The sequence below is a fragment of the Chiroxiphia lanceolata genome, chromosome 13 (assembly GCF_009829145.1).
Source record: "Chiroxiphia lanceolata isolate bChiLan1 chromosome 13, bChiLan1.pri, whole genome shotgun sequence".
In the NCBI taxonomy this organism is placed as follows: Eukaryota; Metazoa; Chordata; class Aves; order Passeriformes; family Pipridae; genus Chiroxiphia; species Chiroxiphia lanceolata.
In genome coordinates, this window is record NC_045649.1 from 1,904,707 (window position 1) to 1,926,307 (window position 21,601).

A 21,601-nucleotide genomic window follows, 5' to 3' on the forward strand; every position below is an offset into this window, starting at 1 on the left:
CGCGGCGCTGGCCCCGCGCGGGGGGCGGTGGAACGCCCCCCGCGGATGTCGCGCCGCGCTGATTGGCCGCTTCCCGCGCGGCCTCGCGTTTTGATTGGGCAAGCCCCGCGCCGCGGGGGCGGGGCTCCGCGGCTCTCGCTCCGCCCTCCCGCCCCCCCCCTCCCCGCGTGCCCGCCCCCGCCCTCCCCGCGAGAGGACGGGGGAGGGGAAAGGCCGCGGCGCGAGCGCGCGACCCCGTCCGCCATTTTGTATCGGAACGGCGGCGGCGCGAGAGCAGCGCGCGAGCGGCCCCGGCCCGGCCCTCACGACACCGCCCAGGTGCGAGCGGAGCCCGCCCGGCCCCGGTGCCCCGCGGGCGGGGTGGGGGGGCATGAAGTGGAGGGGGGGAGCACTGGAGGGGGTGCTCGGGGGCGGCGGGGAGGGCGGTGTGGCCGCGGCGGGGCCGAGGGCCCGGCCCGGGGTGCGCGGGGTCAGCGAGGCCGGCCGAGGCGCCCGCCCGGCCCGGGCCGCCCTGCGGCGCCCGTAGCCCTCCCCGCCCCGCCGCCCGGTCCTGCGGCCGCCGCGGAGCGACGGCGGGAGCGGCCGAGAGGGAAGCCCGCGGGTGCGCCTGGCCCGCGGCGCTCGGGGCAGGGGGAGGCGGTGGCGTGGCGAGGTGGCGGGGAAGCCGCCGGCTCTCGGGCCGTTCTCATCTCTCCCCCTTGGCTCGTGTGACGCCGGCGGTGACAGGTGGAGTTCGGAGCGCTCCGAGCCGGGCCGGGCCCGGCGGCCTCGGTAGGAGAGCGGCGTTGTTGTGACTTGCCCGCAGAAAGCACGGAAAAAGTGAGCGGTAGTAAATAATCCGGTGACATAACCTCCCTGCGGACCACATGGAAGAAATCTGTCTCACCGCCGTCCTCCAGTTAAGAACGCGCTGCCCAGTGGAGTGGACTTGCTTAATTCGAAACTAGAAATAGCAACAGTTGGGTGTTTTGACAGATCCTGTATCGGTACAATGCCTCCTTTGCAGTAGTTCTGTAACTTGGCTTAGTACTATTTGCTCCTTAAACAAGAGGTTTAGCGAGTAGCCATAGTTTAATTTCAACATGTCATGAGCAATTTGGACTGTATTTACAGCAGAAGTGCGATAGTACTAAAAGCACAACCCCTTGATGTTGATACATCATGGGCTCAGACTGGTTCCCACTTGTTGCAATAAAGCATGGCATCTGCTCTCAGGAGCTTTTTTTTTTTTTAAGCAGGTAACAAAACAGGTGTGACCCTGACAAATCATTCTTAGTGCACACAACTGAAGTGCTTCCTGTTTCTAAGGTAACTACTTTGGCATTGGCTGAAATTATAGGTAGGGTGAGTCCAGGTGGGGTGACTCTTCTAAACAGGAAGCAAACTTAGTTGCTAATGGGCTTGCTTGTCTTTTCTAGGCTTGTTGCCTTGATTTTTTTTCTGCCCTTTTGCTTTCAAGTTCCCTGTTAACTGTTGATGCTTTTGGTTTGGTGTCTCCAAACCACTCATAGCCAGCTTGCTGTCTACCTGCCCCTCCTCTTTGGAGATATTTAATTTGTTTTAATTGGTGCTGAAGTGGCTGCTGTTGGTGTTGAGCTGAGTAAGTGGGGGAGAAACTGTGTAAACATAACTTAGGAATAGAGGACAGTGATATTTTGTGACCCCTTGATGGGACATCACTAAATCACATTGAGCATTCTTATCACTGAGAATCCTGGTTGAGGACATCACTATTTTAGCTAGATTTATCTTTCTTTTTCCTATAAACATCCATACTGTTTATACTGCAGTTCCTTGACTTTTAAAATACCATTTAACTGTTTCCAAACACTTTTTGGATGGTAAAACAGCACAAAGCCTTTGAGAACAGGTCCCTCCTTTCCTTTCCTCCAGCAGAAACTTTATGCTGCAATGTTTGAAGAAGTGGGAAGTGAGAGTTTCTGGGGTTGTTGTTTTTTTTTTTTTTTTTAAACTGTCCAGGTTGAGATGTGAGATGCCTGAAGCAGCCATGTCATGCTTGGTGCATGTGTGGTGCATTTGAGGTAGGTTCCAAACCTGAAACTCAGCTGGCCTGAGTGTATGGGAACAATATTGGTGCTTAGTTCAGCCACACCATTGTGACTTCCAGTTGACTGGAATTGTGTGCAGCTTTCCAGTACATAGCATGTTCAGGTGGCTTTTCTGTGTGTAAACACCTACATTTGAACTGGTCAAACTAATTTGGAACTTATTTTACTGCTAATGTGCCTTACACTGCAAGGTTTTTCTCTCAGAAGATTTCAAAATGGTAGGTGTCCTGAAATCTAAAATATAGTATAATTCAAACCCTCCTTTCTCCCTTGGATTGCTTCCCATGTGGGGCTCTGGAGAGGTGTGCTGCTCTTCCATGTGTTCTGTTTGTGTGTGGGTTTGAAAAGAGAGTAAGAGACAGTTCTGAAGAGCAGGTTTAGCAGTGGTCCCTTCAGCATGTTTTATGTGATGTTTTTTGACAGGAGTTTAGAACCTAATCAGTGAACACATTTGTGTTTGTGTTACTTGAGCTGTTTTATCCTCCACATGCAGCATGTGTGGCCTAAAATCGTTACAGCTCTTGAAACACAGCAGGAATGGTTAGTTAATTCTGCAAAATACTGAAAAAAATTCCAAAGTTCAGCTTTAAGTATTTTGAAATTAACTTTCTTTGTAAGGCTGTTCCTGAGTTTATGGGAGACTTCAAGTTTGTCAACTTCAGCATCAAGACTTAGTTACTCCTGGTGATTTCTGGTTAATAGGGAGTGTCTTTGTCACACTTGATGGCTGGTTTCATATTGGCCTTCTGTTTTGTGCTTCTTGAATTCATGCCTAAAATTTTATCACATTTGTGTTTTAATAACCCAGCAGAACTCTGCTGTTGAAAAGAATCTACTTAAATGCCAAATTTTTTGCTGATGGCTCGTTGTTTTCCTTAGAGTGTGTTCAGGCTGTGTAATGCTGTAGGTTTTGGTAAATATTTTCTAACTGTGATGCACAATATAAAGTGGTAATATTGTGAGAGCTCCCGAGTCCTGTGTCTGGTATCTTAATCCATTACTGTAATATAGGATCTGTGACTGAAAGTAGCTAATTTTGACAGTGAATCTAAATTTTTTTTTGATAAAATCCCTGTGACTGAAGCCTGACTTGTCTGAATCTGGCAGGTTTGTCCCATGGACTGAAAGCTTCCTGAATGGTTGAGGCCGGTGTAGGGAGATTCATTCCCACAAAGGATATATGCATCTAAAAATAAAGGCTGCTCCACATAGCATTCATAGCTTTCTTAATCAGTGCTCTAGTAATTGAATTTTAGCCTTGCACTGAATGACCAGGGAGTACCTGTGCAGTTCTGCTTCCCGGGCAGGATTCCCTTGGTTACTCGGATTTTGTGTACTCTGCTAAGTTGTGCTGTTTGAACCTCTGAAATGCTGTTCCATGTGTTGCTTGTGGGAGCTGTCAGGGTTTGCCGTGTGTCGGGATACACTCCGTGCAATCCATATGTTTAGAGCATAAGTGAGAAGCTGTTTCCTCAGCTATTGTGTTCTGTCCTTGAGTCGCCGTGTTTGCTCAGGCTCTTGTTCTGCTTCCTTGAAAGGGAAAATCCCATTTTGCCTCCAGCTTGGGCTCTCCGGTAGCACTGCCAGATTTTGCAGTTGGAAAGTGGCAAAGCTTCTTGTGCTTCCATGCAATCAAAGCATGCTGAGAGGGTAGTCCCTGCTTTTTGGGGAGACAACAGAGATGCTAATAGGAGGGCGGGACGGTCAGAGTCCCTGCTCTGCAGGGTAGCAGGGAGGATCAGATAATGGATTGAGCCCAACTCGAGAATTCCAATACCAAAAAGCTTGATTTTTAGGTGGAGTAGGTGTAAATTGCTGTACTATTTGTATTGGTCTGAGCAAACTCTTGAAATTCTGTTACTGCCTTAAAAAAAGTCAAGTTGAAGTTTTGCTTTATGTCCCGTTCTTGAGTCCTGCTTCGAACATCCTGTGAGTTTTTTCAGGCTGGTTGCTGAAATCTGGTGCTCTGCTGGGACTGGATTCCCCTCACTGGCTTTGGTAGGTGCAATTACTGTGCCAAGGTCTGTCTGCTTGAATTTTAACAAATGTTTCACAGAAGCTTCATACTGGCCACGTATGTTAAACCTTGCCAGTAAGGTTGTCTTGGAAAGCGTGTACTTGCCATGCCCAGTGACATTTTCTGGATTATTCCAAAAGATGAATTTTAGGGTTATTAAAAATTAAAAAAAAATCGGATACTGTGCTACTGAGGAATGTTTTTAAACTTTTGTGTCAGTCCTCCCTTCTGCAAAGGTGTTTCACGGTCAGTGGCCTTTTAAATAAGTGTGTGTGAAGGTAATGAATTCTAGCTTGTCAGATGTACTAAAAAGAAATGGAAGTTTTGTGTAGTTCTTCTCACTGCAGTTTTAGACGTGCCCTGAAATTCTTTCAGAGCCCCAACTGCCTTGTCATTGAAGAATGCTTTCAGTATTACTGCTTCAAAATTTGTTCTTCGTGAGATGTGAGTTTTATTGCATAAGAAGGATCTTGCATCACTTCTAGGCAGGGTTTTACTGTGGCATAATGAAAGTCTGGAAGTCGGTTCATTTGGCTTTCCTTACAAATAGTTTACACATACATTTATTTAATATAATAAACTTCTTGAGAGAGCAGAATGATCTTCATTGTCTCTGATAGGGTTTGTTGCTCCTGATGCTTTGAAATGTAGGCAGATGTCAAATAAGGTTCTAAGTGTGAAGGATGAAATATAAAGGGAGATGAGGAGAAGAGTTCTAATTGTATCCAGCTGCCTGTGGCCGCTCCCTGGGGTCTCCCAGGAGGAGGGGTGTCCCTCGGAGCTGCTGCAGGAGTTGCTGCCTGCACTGGTTTGCCCTCGGTGTTCCTCGTGCCAAGAGAACACATCACCCGGGTGATCCATCTCCATGATGAGGCAGAAATCGTGTACTGGTGGTTTTGGCCAGAGAGCCAAGACAGCAAGGCAGTAGTTTTTATTCTGAAAAAGGGATCATCAGACTCTTGGCATGAAGCCCAGTGACCTTTGTGTTTTGATCAAGTAGAGCTTCCAAGCAGCTACTTTCCAGCTTGATTCTACCTCTGATAATGTACAGTGCTGCTTCGTGGAGCAGCTTAGGGCTTCCTTCGAGATTCCTCAGGCTGTTGGATATGCAGGACTTGCTTTGGGATGCAGTTTTGTCACATTGGCAATCTGTAATTTAACAGATGAGATGTCAAGTGCCAAGTTTTGTGTTGTCATAGAAATTTATTAAGCTGGCATGCTCTGCTGTTGTAGCTCACTGGAAAGCTGTTTCAGTATAAGCCAAATGTTAGGGTTAGTTTATTGCAGTTCTTTGTGTGTTGCTCATTCACAATTGCTTGTTTTGGTGTGCAGGGTTGAGGCAATACTGCTTGGATGGTACCGAGGCAAAATATTGAGGAGACGGTAAAAGCACGTTTTTTATATAAACTTGTGATCGATGCTTTGAATGACTCTGACCTCCGATTGTTGCTGTGTGGTAACTAATTTATTATTCATCTCATTTTCTTCTTTCTCACAGTGCTGAAAGGGTAGTCATTCTTCTCACTGAGCTGTTTGCTGGCTCTTTCAGACTGGCAAAATGCAGAAACAAATAAATGTGGTTGGGTAGTGTGGAAACAACTAAGCTTGTGTTGTGAAAACTTGATAGTACTTCTTTTTCCTTCTGGGCATAGTTATGTGACTGAAGTTTAATATGATACTGTTTTTTTTTTCAGGTGCCATGTTTCAGAACAGACGAAGACAACTGAGAAAGAAGAGCTGAAGAAAGTAACACAGAAACAAATACAGGCTAATTGGGGGAAAAAAAATTGACCTGTCTCTGAGGTGACTAAAGGGGAATAATGGTGATTTTGCGCCGGGCTCGGCCGCCTGCTTCCGCCCCAACCAGCAATGAATCTTGACTCGCTCTCGCTGGCCTTGTCTCAAATCAGCTACCTGGTGGACAATTTAACCAAGAAAAACTACCGAGCCAGCCAGCAGGAAATACAGCATGTAAGTAAAGTGAGACGGTGCTACAAAATAAATGTTGGAAAGAGAACTGGAGTGTTGAACGGAGTTTCTCTTCTCGTTTGAACTGTGCTCTGCGGTGCTCTGGTGTGTTACTGGGACTGTTCTCTGTGGTGTTGGAAATCCCAGTGCGTGTCTGACACTCCTGTTGGTCCATCTGTCATGGAATACAGCAGCTCGGAGCCCAGACCAGTGTTAACTTTGTAGATGAATATCAGGATTAACTGCTGCTCCTGGAGCAAAGCTTTCCTAACTCCTCTAGGTTAGATCTTTCAAGTTTTGGACATTCTACAGAACACTGAGGGGAAGGAAAACATACACATTTGGAGATGTTGCACTGAAAGCATGAATATGTGGTAATTTACATCTGAATGCTTTCACTTACCTCAGGTGGAAGGTTTTTGTCCCTCTTCTCATTCAGTGAAGCGTGGCTTGTTGTGAAGCCAAGCTGATTGTCTTGGCCCTGGCAGAGTAACTGTATGTTGAGACCCATATATCTGTGATTTGTGCAAGAATTCTGCTTTAACTGACCTTTTTAAAAATAGCTCTGACTAGCAGGGTGGACTGAAAAGCATTATCCACAGAGGAGTGCTTAGGAGGAAGTGAATGTTACTGAGCCAGTTTTAGAAACTGGTTTAGTTCAGTTCCCAGCAGACAGCTGGGCCACTTAAATGGTTTTTTTCCTCCAGCAGTTTGATCCTGCAGCGATTTGAATCAGATCAGAAGGCCAGAGGGCTTAGGCAGTGTGAGTTTCTGATAACAGTTGTTATCTGTAAAAGTGCATTTGTTGCTTATCTCGAGGTGAGAGGAGGGTGATTCACTGCTTTAAATGTAGGGCATGGAGATGGAATAGATTTCCTGTAACTTCTGTAACTTTCCCATGTTTTTGCAAGTTCAGTAGTCCACTGTCTTATCTGTGATCACTGCTGTGCTTTTGAACAGATGGTTTTTGCAGCGAGGTGTGACTGAAGCATGACTTGCAGATCTGTCAGGTGAACACTTGGGTAAAGGATAGTAAACATTGCTTTGATTTGGGAGAAGATGTGGTTGATCTGCCATTCAGTTGGAGGTTTAAACGGGCAGATTGTCCCTCACCCTTCACGCCAGGCCTGTTCCACTCACTGTGGTGAGAGACTGGAACCTGGTGTGTGGAAATGGCTGGGTTGTGTAGGTTGAGTTGTAAGACAGATCTAGGATTTCAAGACTGAATTTCTAAAATCATCTTAATCCACTGTCTTTTTTTCCTTTTTCTCCTGGTATTGCTTTACCTCTGTGGTTGCTAATACAGTTTTTCCTTAGTTGAAGAGACTGTAAATGCTGTAAGTCTGTCTCATGGTACACTGTTTGGTGTAAATTTTGAGCATGATTCACACAAGTTTACAGAGCTTCCATCTAAGCATGTACAGATGTGGAAATCCATACTTGGTCACTTGTGACAATAACAATTCCAAAATGACACTTGCATTAAATACATCACTCAAGCTTAACAGTGGCAAAGCTTGAGCAACTAATTTCTTTGCAGATGTGCTGTCAGTAGTCATTTAACAGAGGTGATGCTTTAATTATGCTTTAAAAAAATATATGTTGAAGAGAACCTTTTTTGCATTTGTCAGACACAAATTCTAAAGGATGGCTTCCTCTGAAGTGAGTTTTTGTGGTCTCCTTTTTTTAAAGGAGTGGAAAGGAGACCCTGGTCAGGGAGGAGGGAAGGGCTTTGCAGACAGGTTCATCTAGGAAAGCAAAACTTGCTGAATCTAGAAAGACACAGTTATTTTTTGATCCAATCATGCTTTTGCCTAAACAAAATCCAACTGTGTGATAATTCCAAATGCAAGTGGCTCAAACTTTATCCTGAATCACAGACTGGTTGAGATTGGAAGGGATCTGTGGAGGTCACCTGGTCCAACCTCCTGCTCAAACAGTCACCTAGAGAGGATTGCCCAGGAATATGGATGGACACGCCACAACCTCCCTGGGCAGCCTGTGCCAGTGCTGGGACACCCTTGTGGTAAAAAATGAGTCTTTAGATCTTATTTTATGAGTGGATACACTGTCTTGTAAATGTATATCCATAACTCTGGACTGACATACCACAGACATGTGTATTGTAGCCTCTTATCAAGAGGCAGAGCTGGATCTGACTTGGAAGTTCCTTTGCAGCAGAACAAAACTTGGCAGCCACTGGAATAAGCAGGCTGTGAGGGAAAGGGAAGCACAGTGTCTTAGGTAACAGTAGAAAAATGGAGATGGAAACAAACATCAGAGCCTGAAGCAGCCCTGTTTGTCTCTGCACAAAGGAACTACCAGAGAACAAGGGCACTCAGGATGGGGTAGGCAGTGGGCTGGGTGCAGGCAGGCAGGCCAGAGGCACAGCTGCAGGTTTGTGCTGGCACATGTGTGTGTCCTGCAGCTAGAAAGGAGGAAACAATGAGGAAAATGTTGCCAGTAGATGTAAGTTGGGTTTGTCATTAACTTCTACTCTTTGGACAAAAGAGGCAAGCTGCTATTGGGTATGTGACTTCAAATTTCTGCCAGTATGGATTCTGTTGAAAACAAGAAGTGCTGTGTTCTTAGATGGGGTTTAAAGAAATGAATAAGCTCTGAAACAATCTGGAGCTGCTTCGGACAACAAGCTGATGAGCTGGTCTGTAGCCAAGAGTTAAGGCTAATGGTAGGGGGTGCTAACAAGAGTGTGATATTGTTAAGATTTAGTAATGAATGATGGTGTTGAAAATTAACAGATGTAGATCACCTGTTTTTGACAGGTATTGGATACAGCTGAATGAGCTCTAATGACTGGGGAAGACTTGGTTAAAGGTCTCAGCTGCAAGTGTCCAGCATGTGGTCTTCAATTTTTAAAGCTTGCTAATGAGCAAGTTTGAGATGAACTTTTTTCTTTAGATGGCAGAAAAAACTTCCCTTGTGCCTTAAAAGACCCTGGAGTAATGGCAGTCAAGTCAGTCACAGCCAGGAGACAACGTACAAGCTGCCTGCAAGATCAGTGAAGATGCTGTCTGGTGGTTTGTGTCCTGGATAGGTTCCTGCCACACAGGCATAGCACAGAGGTGCACACTGTCCCAGGGCTGTGCTCTGGAGGAGTTAGGCACTGCAGCTGTGGGGAAAAGTGGGGGAAATGAGACCATGGCACTGTGGGTTCTGGGCTGCTTCGGTGGCAGAGAAGCTTGAAACCATCCTCTGGGTGACTCAAAAACCGGTTTTACTTCGTTTTTTAAAAATACTCCCCCTGAAATGCGTGGCTTCTGTGTCAGTGACTTGTGTCTGGGTTCTTTATCTCTTCATTTATACTTTTATTATGCCGGTTGGGTTAATGACTTGGCTTTTAGGTTACTCATTAAAAAGGAACATTCTCAGCGGTTTTGTTGAAACTGTAGATGACTTAACCACTGGAAGTATCCATGGTACCAGCCCCAGATCTTGCTCTGTAATCACTGTTTGCTACCCAGCTGGTTTCTTTGATACTTTTTTGCAGATTGTGAACAGGCACGGTCCCGAGGCAGACAGGCATTTACTACGCTGTCTATTCTCGCACGTGGATTTCAGTGGCGATGGTAAAAGCAGTGGCAAAGATTTTCATCAGGTACAGTTTGCACTGAGGCATCTGTTTATTAGTTTTGGTTGTTAAAAATCTGCAGAAGGATTTGATCCATGTGAAGCACAAAGGCAGGTTAGAAGCAGTAGCTTCAAACAAACTTCTGATCTGTGGCCTTTCAACTGCAAGCACCTTTCACCAGTATTAAGTCAGAAGACAATAAGTTATTGATATCTGACTCTTGCAATCTCTTGATCTGGAAAAAAACCCAGATAGCATCAGTACAGTTGCTCTTTCTACCACATGAAGTGCTCTGTTGTGAAAGCCTTTCTGTGTCTTTTAAAACTTTGTCCAAATCCACTGACAGTTCTCCTGGTGACTGTGTCTATTGGCAGGAGTGTTTTCATCCTTAAAAAATTTTGCCACAGACTTTTTAGCTCATAAACATGAATCCAATACTCTTAGATTCTGTTGAACGTGTGAGGATGATTACAAAAAAATGAAACACTTCACATGTGATGGAGAATGTTTTATCACTTTTGTCTTAAAAGCAAAACAAACCTGAAGGAAGCTTGAATGAAAAGAAGCTAGTTAATGTTAGTGAGAATTTGGGCACTTACACGTATCTTATCATTGTTTACTTTTACTACACGAGGTGGACAGTAGTTTTGTTTTGTTGTCCTGTTACAAAACTGTGAGTCTTCAATTTATATTGTTCTTTTCAGACTCAATTTCTGATCCAGGAGTGTGCGTCGCTGATTACAAAACCAAACTTTATCTCGACGCTGTCCTACGCCATTGACAATCCCTTGCACTATCAGAAGGTTTGTATGCTCCACGGGGATCCCACTGTCAGCAGCTGCACTGAATTGGGCTGTAGGAAACCAGCTGGTTTTCCCTTGTGTTCCCTTGTTGTACTAAAAATCTTCAAAAATTGAGCTTACCCATTTGGTGTGGGCTTTTTGTTAAACTAAGCAAGTCGGTCACTCAGAATGACCGCAAACTAATTTTAAAGCTTTATCTAATGTCGGTATTTTACGTCTTGTTTGTGGCACCAGAACAAAAATAAATCATCAGTGCTCCTGTTTATTTCTGTATGAAAGCCATGATAGTGATTTGATAATGAAAGAGTGGGGTATATGGAAGAAGCTTTTAGTTTAGTTGGAAAGATGTTTGTTTGGCCATATAAGCTTTGTGTGAACCTACAGCAGAATAGTTACCAATATTCCAAACTTGCCAATGGACTCTAGATAGCCTGGCACATTGCAAATGAGACTAACCCCGTAACAACTTCCATTTAACTCTTCTTGCCTGTTTCAGAGTCTAAAGCCTTCACCCCATTTATTTGCCCAATTGAGTAAAGTCATCAAATTAAGTAAAGTTCAAGAGGTAGGTGAACACTTATTTCAAAAATATTTTAATGTATTTTTTTTTACTAAGCATGTTAGAAAGGATGATGCCCCTTACTACAGCATTTATTCCTGTTTGTAGGTGATTTTTGGTCTCGCTTTACTGAACTCTTTCAGCTCAGATCTACGAGGTTTTGGTAAGTGAAGCTCCTGAAGTGCTGCAGCAGGGCCACCCTTTTCTCTTTCAGCACTGGGCTTTCTAGATGGGTAGATATGTGCCTGCCTGGCCTGAGCTTGCAATTAGTGGTGAGCAATAGCTGACACAGTCATATTGTATGAAGCTGAAGGTCCCTTTCATAAATGACTTGCTAGATAATGAATCAACGTAAGGTACTGCCATAACTTTTAGTTGTCCATTAATATTTGAGTTCTGGAGTATATAAATCTGAACTGTTGAGGCAAACACAAATTAAGAGAATGGTACCCATGAATCTTCTTATTAAAAAGGAATTCCAGGTGTTGACTGGAGCCTCTTTTTGTTTCCAAAAGCTGCCCAGTTTATCAAACAGAAACTCCCGGATCTCTTACGCTCTTACATTGACGCGGACGTCAGTGGAAATCAAGAAGGTGGCTTCCAAGATATTGCAATAGAGGTCCTGCACCTTCTCCTCTCCCATCTCCTCTTTGGGCAGAAGGGAGCCTTTGGGGTAGGACAGGAGCAGATTGACGCTTTCCTCAAAACATTACGTAGAGGTAAGTGGTGCTGTGCAGGAAACCTGCCTGGATGCAAACTTTGGAAGGGAATTTCATAACTTGCCATCAGTGCTGAGGGTTGAAGTTGTGGGGAGCTTGGTGAGGCAGAACTCAGTAAATTTCCATAGCTCTGAACTGACAGAAAAATAACATTTTTCTGGCATTGACCATAATGTACTGTTTTGCTTTCAGTGAGCAGTAATGTGGTTTCATGTTTTTGAAAAGTTTGATAAATAAACGTGAAGTAGGGGATGTTCAAGTCTTGTATGGGCTGGTGTTTTTGGGTTTAACCAGAGGAGTTAACTACAGTGCATTGTAGTTGAGAAACCCCATACAGTGTAAAGTGTAAGAACATATATGGCCATTTGAAGCACTGTGCTGTTTATATTGGATATGGATCCATGAGGGAACAGTGAGGGAGGGAGGTGCTCGTGAGTTAAACTCTGGTTCATTTCCTGGAAGCTACAATGGTTGTTGCAGGGCACCTTATCTATAAGGTAGTCTCTTCCTTTCCAATATGAGTGTTTGCTGTAAACCTATCAGAATAGGGAGGATTTGAACTCAAGATGATAACTGAATTTAAATTAACCCACTCCTTGGTTCTGCACAGATCTAGAGGAAGGTACCCTGTATACAAAAGCAAAATACTTGTTCTTATTGTTTAAATATAACTCATTAGTGTATTAGCTTCTGAAATTCCTGACACTTTGCTTTGGGAAATTGGGAACTCTTCCCTGACTGGCCCTGGAGGGTATGGAGACATTGTGTATCATCTTAAAGACAGTGCTGTCTCAGGAAGGCCCACCCACAAGATGACAACTCCCATGCCCACACCTCATCTTCTTGTTACCTGTCTCTCTTAAACTTTACCTTCCAGAAGTGAAAAGTGAATATCTTCTCTTTCCACGCCCAAGTGCCTGGCTTAGGTTTGTTGTACTTCTTAGACTTAATAACAGATCCTTTGTTTCCTAATGCTTCCTGACTTGGAGGAGAGGCTTTTGGTGGACTGCTGTATTGTTTCCTGATCTGTGCTTTTTTTTTGGATGACTGTTAGTGACAATCTAAGTCTAAACTTACACCAGCTGCAGTGAACCTGTATGAACCTAGTCTAGTCTGTACTCTTGCTCTTTAGGAATATCCAGGTGCCATTAGAGAACTGAGAGTGGGATGGAGGGATGCATGAGTACCCTCTTGATTCCTGCAGGATCAGGGCAACTCTAGCACAGCAGTGGAATAATTTTGAATAACCTTTTACATGCAACTGTTGTTTTGGGGTTTTTGACGCTTTTTTGTTACTCTTGCCTTTAGATTTTCCCCAGGAGCGTTGCCCTGTGGTGCTTGCACCACTTCTATACCCTGAAAAACGGGACATTCTAATGGACAGGATCCTGCCTGATTCTGGAGGGATAGCCAAAACCATGATGGAGAGTTCTCTGGCAGATTTCATGCAAGAAGTTGGCTATGGCTTTTGTGCAAGGTTTGTGGGAAAATGTAATTTTCAAGCATCTTGGGTGGTGGTGGTTTTCTTTCCTATTTCTTGAGACAAAAGGTAAAGAACACCTAAAGTACTAAAATAACTGCAATCTCAGTAAATATTGTGAGGTCATTTGTTTGGATTCCTGTTTTATATTTTGCTTTCTTCTAAAGTGTAAAATACATCTGTGTAGGATTTTGTAATGGTAAGAAGTGCTCCATTAAAAGATGCATATTCCTTGTGAAGGTTTTATTAGAATTTGACCATCATCCTTTTTTAAGTGAAAACAAAACTGCCTGGATAATCATGAGTTCCAACTCAATCCTACTGGATTTTTGGAAGAATTGTGCTCTTGTGACAGACTCCTGTTAGCTCACTGTCCATATAGTTACAGCAGAACTGAAGGTGATCTCACTGAGAGCATTGAGCAGCAGTGGCTTTCTGTTTATATTGTGTTTTGACCAGTGTGGTACTGATCAACTGATCAGTAATGATTATTTTCAACTGTAGAATCTAATTAGGATAGTAAATTGATGGAGTATCTTGACAGTTGCATCAGTCTTTGCCTGCTTAGGCTTCTTTTGGTAAAGATACAGCTGTCTCAGCCTGTGTTGGTGTGTATTTTGGTAGACATGCATTGCCCACATCTTCAGTAGTGTCCTGTATTCCTGCTCCTTCCCCAGTCTGAAAGGTTAGAGGGGCATTTCTGGACTTGTTTAGATACATGTGTGAATTGAAGCAGTTACCAGGAAAGAGGAGGGAGAAGGTAGACTTCAGTCAGGAGCTGTCTGTTGAGGAGTTAATTTGAATATATTAAAGGTTAACTTCCTGCTGTATACCCGCTATCTGCACAAAGCCAGCTCAGTTTTTGAATGCAGTTTATCAGGATTTAGGGTAGTGCTCTGCTACTGGTAGTGATAACAGGAGCCTGCAAGTGTGTGGCTGGTTTTGAAGGGGGCCTTAGTCTTAGCCCTCAGTATGAACCTAACCTGTTTTTGTAAAGGAAATTCATTAGGAAGCATAAGCTAGAAATAAATGATTCTGTATTTTAAGAGACAGACTGTTGCCTACTTTTAAGAGGTGATCAAATCTCAGAGGTATTAACATGAGTTTGTTTAAACCATGAAGTAAAAACACAGTAAGTGTGTTGGAAGATACTGAAAATTATTTCCTTTGTTAGCATGTGCCTGTTAATAAAACAGTTTATATCTGTATTGATGCTGTATAAATCTTATTGGCCTAGTTATGAAGTGTTCACAAAATAAAAAAAAAAAAGGCAGAAAAAGCCTTCAGTTCTAAAATTGAAAGTTGAGCACCTGCTCATTGTTTGCTCTTTTGGCTCCTTGAAGGTTTTTGCTGGTGACCTCTGCTCAGGGATGCCATGCCTTGCATCAGCCTGAAAGGCAAATGTTCACAGCTTACCTTTGAACAGGGCACATCATCGTTTTGAAATGTGTGCGTCCTCAAAGCCTTTGTTTCACTTTTAGCTGCCAGAAAACTTGAGTCTTTGAAGCTCTGTATCACAGGTCAATACGTGGAAGTGCTTTTAGGCAGAAACAGTGCTAAACCTACCCTGTGCCTTTGCTGTGACAGAGCACAGTCTGTGAAACATCTCTCCCTGTCACTTCAGTACACCTGGCTTTGAACTGCAAACGTGGCACAGAATGTTTCATGGAAATAATTGCACGGACTCTCTACTGAATTTTTCTTCTTGATTGTCCTGGAATTTTATGTTGGATCATTTGGCTAACACGACTGAAGTTGAGTTTTAGTCTCAAGTTAGTTTCTCCCAACAATCTGTGTGTGGTCCCAACTGTACTCACAGGCCTTGTTTCTGTCTGTTCTCCGCTGTGCCACGGTGAAAGCTGCTTTCACAAGCTCTTTGTGTTTTGTTGCCATCTTAGTGTTGATGAATGTCGCAACATAATCATGCAGTTTGGGGTCCGGGAAGTCACGGCTGCCCAGGTCGCCAGAGTTTTGGGGATGATGGCTCGCACTCACTCGGGATTGACGGACGGGATTCCATTACAAGTGAGTGGCCTCTTGGGCTGGGGATTATATTTCAGCAGAAACAGAGGAGTTAAAATGCCAGCCTCTAGTAATCTAACAATTGCTTGTGTTATTCGGGACTTGTACTTCTATGAGTTCTGTTGCAAATGTGTTTAATACTTGAGTGAATGAAAGATTCTCAGAAGTGTAAAACTGGTGTCAGTACTGGTCTGAACTTCTCATTATACCTTCCCAGTGCTGGGAGTTCTGTAGCCAGTGGGTGTTGAGACTCCTTTGTTTTTAACTAGTGTTTAATTCAGTGTATTTGACTTGCAGTCTATATCGGCTCCTGGCAGTGGGATTTGGAGTGATGGGAAGGATAAGAGTGATGGAACCCAAGCCCATACCTGGAATGTGGAGGTCTTGATTGATGTTCTTAAAGAGCTGGTAAGTGTTGTGAGCATCTTGGTCCTTTACGTGGAATATCTGAAAGCAGGACGTGTCTCAGTGTGATTTTTAAAGCTTTCTAAGCTCCAACAGCCTGAATAGCTTTGAATCTCCTTAGTGTGACTGTACTTAAAGTGATTGGGGTTTTTTTCCTCATGAACAAGAAAATTTTGAGGAATTGTGGGAAATAAAAGCTGCTTGAATGAGTAACTTGGGTGCAGTTTGAGATTTATTCCACGCTGCTCCCACGTACTCCAGCATGTGTTCTCTGAGGGGTTTTGCGTTTCAACGTATTTCTGGCAGGGGAATGTTTTGTGCATCAGACACCTTGCTTTGAAAAGCTTCTCACTGCAGGCATAAATGATGAAAATGAAACTATTTTTGTAGCCACTCATTCCAATGCTGTAAAGCTTTTTGCGTATGAGGATGCTTTAGAAACAGGAAAGTTTTTCCACCACTTTATAAACAGCAGTTTTTGTAATTAACTCAGATAAATGTGAGTCCCATTTTTTTGGTCTGCCTTATTTTTTTGTGATTTTTTTTTTTCCTGTATATTCCTTCTAAAGTATACAGGGGTCAATTATTTTTTCTAAACCTTGGGCCATACAACTAGCTTTGTATTTTTGCTCACCTGTCTCTGAAGTGAGTGGTTTATGTTCCACAATGACCACGGTTCCCTCCCAAGCTCTCTCATCCTTATTGTTTCACACTGTTGTTGAAAAATGCAGCAGATGCTTTTCAAGGACTTGCAGTTTACATTTTGCAGAAGGAGAAGCGAGTTCTGCTTGCCAGCAGGTCAGACCCTTCTGCCTTTTATTAGAAGGCACACAGAAACCTGATAAAGGAATAAGTTTGCATGCTAAGAAAGGAGCAATGTGTTTGGGTTTTTTAAAAACTTGTTAATGAGATGTTTGGAAGGATAGACAGCTACTGTCGTGCTGGGCAAGTGCAATCTCACAAGCTAGTTTCACACACTAACTTGCATCAAATTCTCACAACTGTCTAAATACTTTTCTTTTTAAAAAGAAACCCTTGCTTTCAGGTAAAAGTTGAGTGGATGTTAAGCTGGATAACATACTGATGAAGAAGGGGCTCTTATAAGACAGTACTGAGGATCATAATGTTCAAGGCTGACCCCCCTTGTTTGTCTGGTTGCAGAACCCCAACCTGGACTTCAAAGTAGTAACGTATGAGTTGGACCACCCAGGATTTCAAATTCGTGACAGCAAGGGCCTGCATATCGTGGTGTTCGGCATCCAGAGAGGGCTGGGGATGGAAGTTTTTCCAGTTAATGCCATATACAGACCTTGGAAGCACGCAGAGGGCCAGGTGAGTGTCCCAGCATTTCTGCTGTATTAGTGGAGTTTGCGGAGTTCCTGAATTTCTTGGGTTGGTGGATTGGTAATGTGAGTTTTAAGATAAAGCCCCATTTGAGGCCTTGGCTGGTAAGGCCTCAGGTGTATTACTGAAGTACAGCCTGTAGTTCACCAATGTCTGCACTGTGTGGGAGGAGATGGTCACTTGTGCACTGTGACAGCACCCGTGGCTTTAGCAGAGTTCTGCTGTGTAGTGCAGCAGAGGGTAGAGCTGCTGCTGGGTGGCAGTGCTCTGCAGTTTGTACCTGGTTACACAAACAGGCCACAGCTTTGTGCAAACAAGTACCCTCAGCATACCTGTGTCCATCACTTTCAGAAATCCTGGGAGAAGTGTGAGGTTCAGTCTTACGTAAAACACACTGGTAGTAAAGCTTGGCTCATCTCTGCTGCTTTGTTGATTTGCATCATTCTCAAAAATGTGTCACTTGATAAAGTGGAAGGAACCTGAAAGTCTAAATATCTAAACTGGTTTTGGTGTCTTTTTTAATTCCAGCTCTCCTTCATTCAACATTCCCTCATAAACCCTGACATCTTCTGTTTTGCTGACTACCCTTGCCATACTGTTGCCACAGACATCCTGAAGGCACCACCAGAGGATGACAATCGAGAAATTGCTACATGGTAATCCTGTTCTCAACTGCTTTCCATACCTAGAGTTAGATTACTTGTCTGCTAAAAGCTGGCTTCATTTTCCTGCAACCAGATTTATTTGTAGCTGTGTGTACATCCCAGTAGATCAACCATTAGTATCTGTTCCATGTTTGATGGGTGAAAGTACTCATATCATCAGAACTTCCTCTGTACTTCCATAACAGCTGAAAATGTAATGCCAGTGCTTGCTTTTATTGGAGTCCTCAGCTTGTCAGAATTTCTGCTGGTGTATTTTGACATATACCACAAGGAGGGGATAGAGGAGGTGGTGTGAATTTAAATCTCTCTTTCCCAGGATGACATTAGAGAAGTTGGTTTTATTTGTATGAAAGAAGTCCTGGAATTTAAATAGTAAATTTGTGGAGCTATTGGTGAGCATGAAGCTGACTGGTGTGACTTTTTGAGCCAGGTAGCTTATTTCAGTAAAGATATTTGCTTCCTTTTCAATTGTATGGCTCAAAATAGGGAATTGAAGGATAGGAAATATTGGTAAATTGACTGATTACTTGTCCATGAAGCAGACAAAACAAGTAGAGTATCTTCAATAAGTTTCACAAGTTGGGACTTGGAGGTGACTTGGAATACACTTTAAAAAAGTGTATTCCATTTCTGGAAGTACATTTCAAGTTAAATTATCCAGGTCACCCACCTCAAGCTGAATTTCTTCAACATCAGCTTTCAGTTCTCCCTCTTCCCTGACAGAGTCAGAAGGTCTTAAGCTCTTAAATTATGAGTTAATTTTTCATGGTTTCTTTCAGGCTTAATTGTACGTGGTACAAACAACCTGCAGTGTCAGGTTGGTGGCAGTGGGTGTTGCTTTATGTTACCTTACCGTTGTTCCTACAGAATGCTCAGCTCCAGGATCCTCTAAGCCTTCTGCTTGGTAACTTTGGGGGGGTTGTCTTGTTTTTTCTCTTTTGTTAGGAAGAGCCTGGATTTGATTGAGTCTCTGTTACGATTGGCAGAAGTGGGACAGTATGAACAGGTTAAGCAGCTCTTCAGTTTTCCTATCAAGCATTGCCCAGATATGCTGGTATTGGCCTTACTGCAGATCAACACGTCCTGGCACACCTTGCGCCACGAACTCATCTCCACGCTCATGCCAATTTTCCTTGGCAACCATCCCAACTCTGCCATCATTTTGCACTACGCGTGGCATGGACAGGTAAGTGTTTTCACTGGAGTGTGCCTGTAGTTAGTTCATGTAACTCGAAAGCTTCTAAAATGGGTTGAACAGTTAGAACACTTAAAACAACAACGGTTGTATTGGTTTATGAGCTGGTCAGTTTAAAACCCAAGGGGTAAATCATCTGTGGCTTATGCAAAGCAATGAGTTGTCCCCTCCCTGACTTGAGGCAAATTGTTATGATTTGATTTTCAGTAGTATTTACTGAGAAAACATACCTGGGAAAGTAGAGAGACACAGTTAAGTTTGACTTCTTTAAGCATTTTAGTTTTAGCTAAAGTTGCCCGCAGTTTGATTTTTAAAAAAAACACAAAATCAAACAATCCAACAAAAGAAACCCCCAAAAACTTCACAACAGCATCACTTGCCCTGCTCTGCTCACCTCTCAACCTCACACATTTGAATGTTAAAACTTGAAGCAATAAGTGAAGAGGTTTAAACCAAAAGAGTCTCCTTTGTACTTGCCAAAAGGTAAAGGTTATTCTAGGCATAAAAAAACTACCCACACCATAAGTTTTCACAGTCTGAGGTGTTTTCAGAAAGCTTAGGACTGTCTGCTGACCTCTTTCAAAGAGAACTTCCATGTAGACATAACTATATATGCAAATCCTATGCTTTTAATGGGTTTGCTGTTTGGTGTGGCCTTATCATTGTGAGTGCTGGTAGTTAAGCAAAGAGAATTCTTAAGAAACCTAAAGCAGAGGAAGCCTCTGAGGTGGGAGGGAATCTGCAGTAGGAAACATCTTGCTCTCATCATGTAGAGTTAATGGCAAGAAGCTTGAAATCATGGCTATTTCCTAGCTGAATGCTATGGGTGTTTTATATTTTTCCTTAGAAAAGTCTTAAATTGAAGAATGGAGGAAGAAGGATGGATGTGCTTTTTGCATAAGGCCTTGAAATGGCAAAATAGGCAGTTTTTCCCCAGGGTAGATTTCAGAATAAAGCACAGAATGATGGCTGCCATGGGACATGGTGACATTCTGCAACTTAAGGATGTTTCCCCTTAAACAAAACCCTTGCTGCCATCAAAGTCTCAGTTGTGTTGTAGTTTAAAATTGCCCCTGTGTGACCAGAGCTAGATACTGTGTTTTCCATGTTGAATTCTCACTTCAGGACATCATGTCAGGCATAACATTTTTTAAATGGCTTGCATATTCCAAAAGCAATTTGTCTACAGTTGAGAGCAATTAGGGAAGAGATGGGGATGTACATACTCACCATTTGCAGTCGTGCTGCATCCTTTAGTTGTAGCTCCTGGATAGTCTATTCTTGCATAGAAAAGGCTCAATTCAACAGTAAGTCCTGAAGCTAAAGAGTAAATATGTCTGTATGTTAAGCTTTACCCTGTTTAACCTTCACATAGGTGATCCTATTCCTAGAACCATGAAGTACAATTCTAGTTTAATTCCCCTTAGGGTCAGTCTCCTTCGATCCGCCAGCTCATCATGCATGCGATGGCAGAATGGTACATGAGGGGGGAGCAGTATGACCAGGCAAAACTGTCACGAATTCTGGATGTGGCGCAGGACTTAAAGGTGAGTTTTGCAAAACACTGCCATTATTTGCTGTCTGGTGCCTTTTGCGGGTTTGCTTATCTTTTAACAAAGGCTAAGCTTAAATTAGACTAATTTAGTAAGTAAGGATTACTTTTTTTTAATCATATCTGGATTTATTTGTTGCTGCTCATCTTAAAAAAGAAAAAACCCTTTGTTGATGTGACCTTAAGTACTCTTCAGCTGATTTGTGGTATCTGACTGCAGATGCTTCCAGCCTGTCCAGTTGTGAGCCCAAGATGTTTGATGTGGTTATTTGCAGTGGGGTTGGTTATCGTGGTTTAGGTGACAAGTACCTTGGGAAGCAGTACAACAGAATTGCTTGCTGTGTAAATCCAAAACCAGCTCTGACTGTTTGAACCTTGAGTACTGCTGAAATGAGAATGTAGAAAATATCTGTGAGATATTTGTGTGAAGGTGGCACTGCTAAGCATTATGGAATGGGGATTTCTTGCTACTGCTTCTTAGTTTTCACTCCTTCACAACAGACTGGGAGTTGTGACTGACTTCTTTGAGGCCTTTATTGCTTCCTGAAGTTAGATGCAAAATAATTGGGTGTCACAAAGTGCAAGAGCACCTGCTGCTGCTTGAAGTCAACTTTGTTGTAGCAATTGCTGTGTGCAGAGATGACTCCTTAGAGCAGATACGTTCTGAGTGTCTCTGAAGGGGTTGAGGTCTGTTTGCAGGGAGATGCTTGGCTCTTCTCCTGAATTTTGTTGCAATGTCAACTTGGTAGTTCTCGACCACTTGCTGGTGGATTTTCAGGTAGAGGAATTTAAAACAAGGTCACTTCAAAGAAGGTAAAGTCATGATTTCAAATCAGAGCTCTTGCTTATTTGCCTCATGAGCGAGCTGTAAGTGAAGTTGATAGTACCAACCTTTGACAAAGCACAGCAGCATGGGATAATAAGACTCCTTTAATAAAAGGGGGGGGGGGCTAGAAAGAAAAGGAGAAAGGGTGTCCGTGTGTCTTCACTAGTAGTCTTCTGATTTTCTTTCTTTAGGCCTTGTCAATGCTGCTAAATGGTACTCCATTTGCCTTTGTTATTGACCTTGCTGCACTTGCCTCTCGACGGGAATACCTCAAACTTGACAAATGGCTCACAGATAAAATTCGGGAGCATGGGGTAAAGCAGAATTTTTCTTTTTATTTCTGCATTCGTATCAGTGACTAACTTAAGTCACTTTAACAATTTTATAA

General features: G+C 43.2%; 1 protein-coding gene across 7 annotated transcripts in view; it reads left to right on the forward strand.

Moving 5' to 3' along the window:
* The first annotated feature begins 193 nt into the window (after positions 1–193).
* Positions 194–21,601, forward strand: part of CNOT1 (CCR4-NOT transcription complex subunit 1) — a 55,116-nt gene continuing 33,708 nt past the window's right edge. For 3 of the 7 annotated variants that reach the window (XM_032700779.1, XM_032700780.1, XM_032700781.1), the window contains exons 1-15: positions 201–318; positions 5,781–6,057; positions 9,563–9,670; positions 10,348–10,446; positions 10,943–11,011; positions 11,114–11,168; positions 11,521–11,724; positions 13,033–13,201; positions 15,103–15,229; positions 15,524–15,634; positions 16,793–16,963; positions 17,504–17,631; positions 18,586–18,826; positions 20,263–20,382; positions 21,405–21,527. In XM_032700779.1, the coding sequence (XP_032556670.1) occupies positions 5,956–6,057; positions 9,563–9,670; positions 10,348–10,446; positions 10,943–11,011; positions 11,114–11,168; positions 11,521–11,724; positions 13,033–13,201; positions 15,103–15,229; positions 15,524–15,634; positions 16,793–16,963; positions 17,504–17,631; positions 18,586–18,826; positions 20,263–20,382; positions 21,405–21,527 (1,827 nt within the window). In that variant the 5' untranslated portion in view covers positions 201–318; positions 5,781–5,955. Of the gene's footprint in view, positions 319–723; positions 820–1,288; positions 1,309–5,523; positions 5,543–5,780; positions 6,058–9,562; positions 9,671–10,347; positions 10,447–10,942; positions 11,012–11,113; positions 11,169–11,520; positions 11,725–13,032; positions 13,202–15,102; positions 15,230–15,523; positions 15,635–16,792; positions 16,964–17,503; positions 17,632–18,585; positions 18,827–20,262; positions 20,383–21,404; positions 21,528–21,601 lie in introns of those variants that run through there. The other 4 variants (XM_032700774.1, XM_032700775.1, XM_032700777.1 and 1 more) reach the window with 4 other exon arrangements.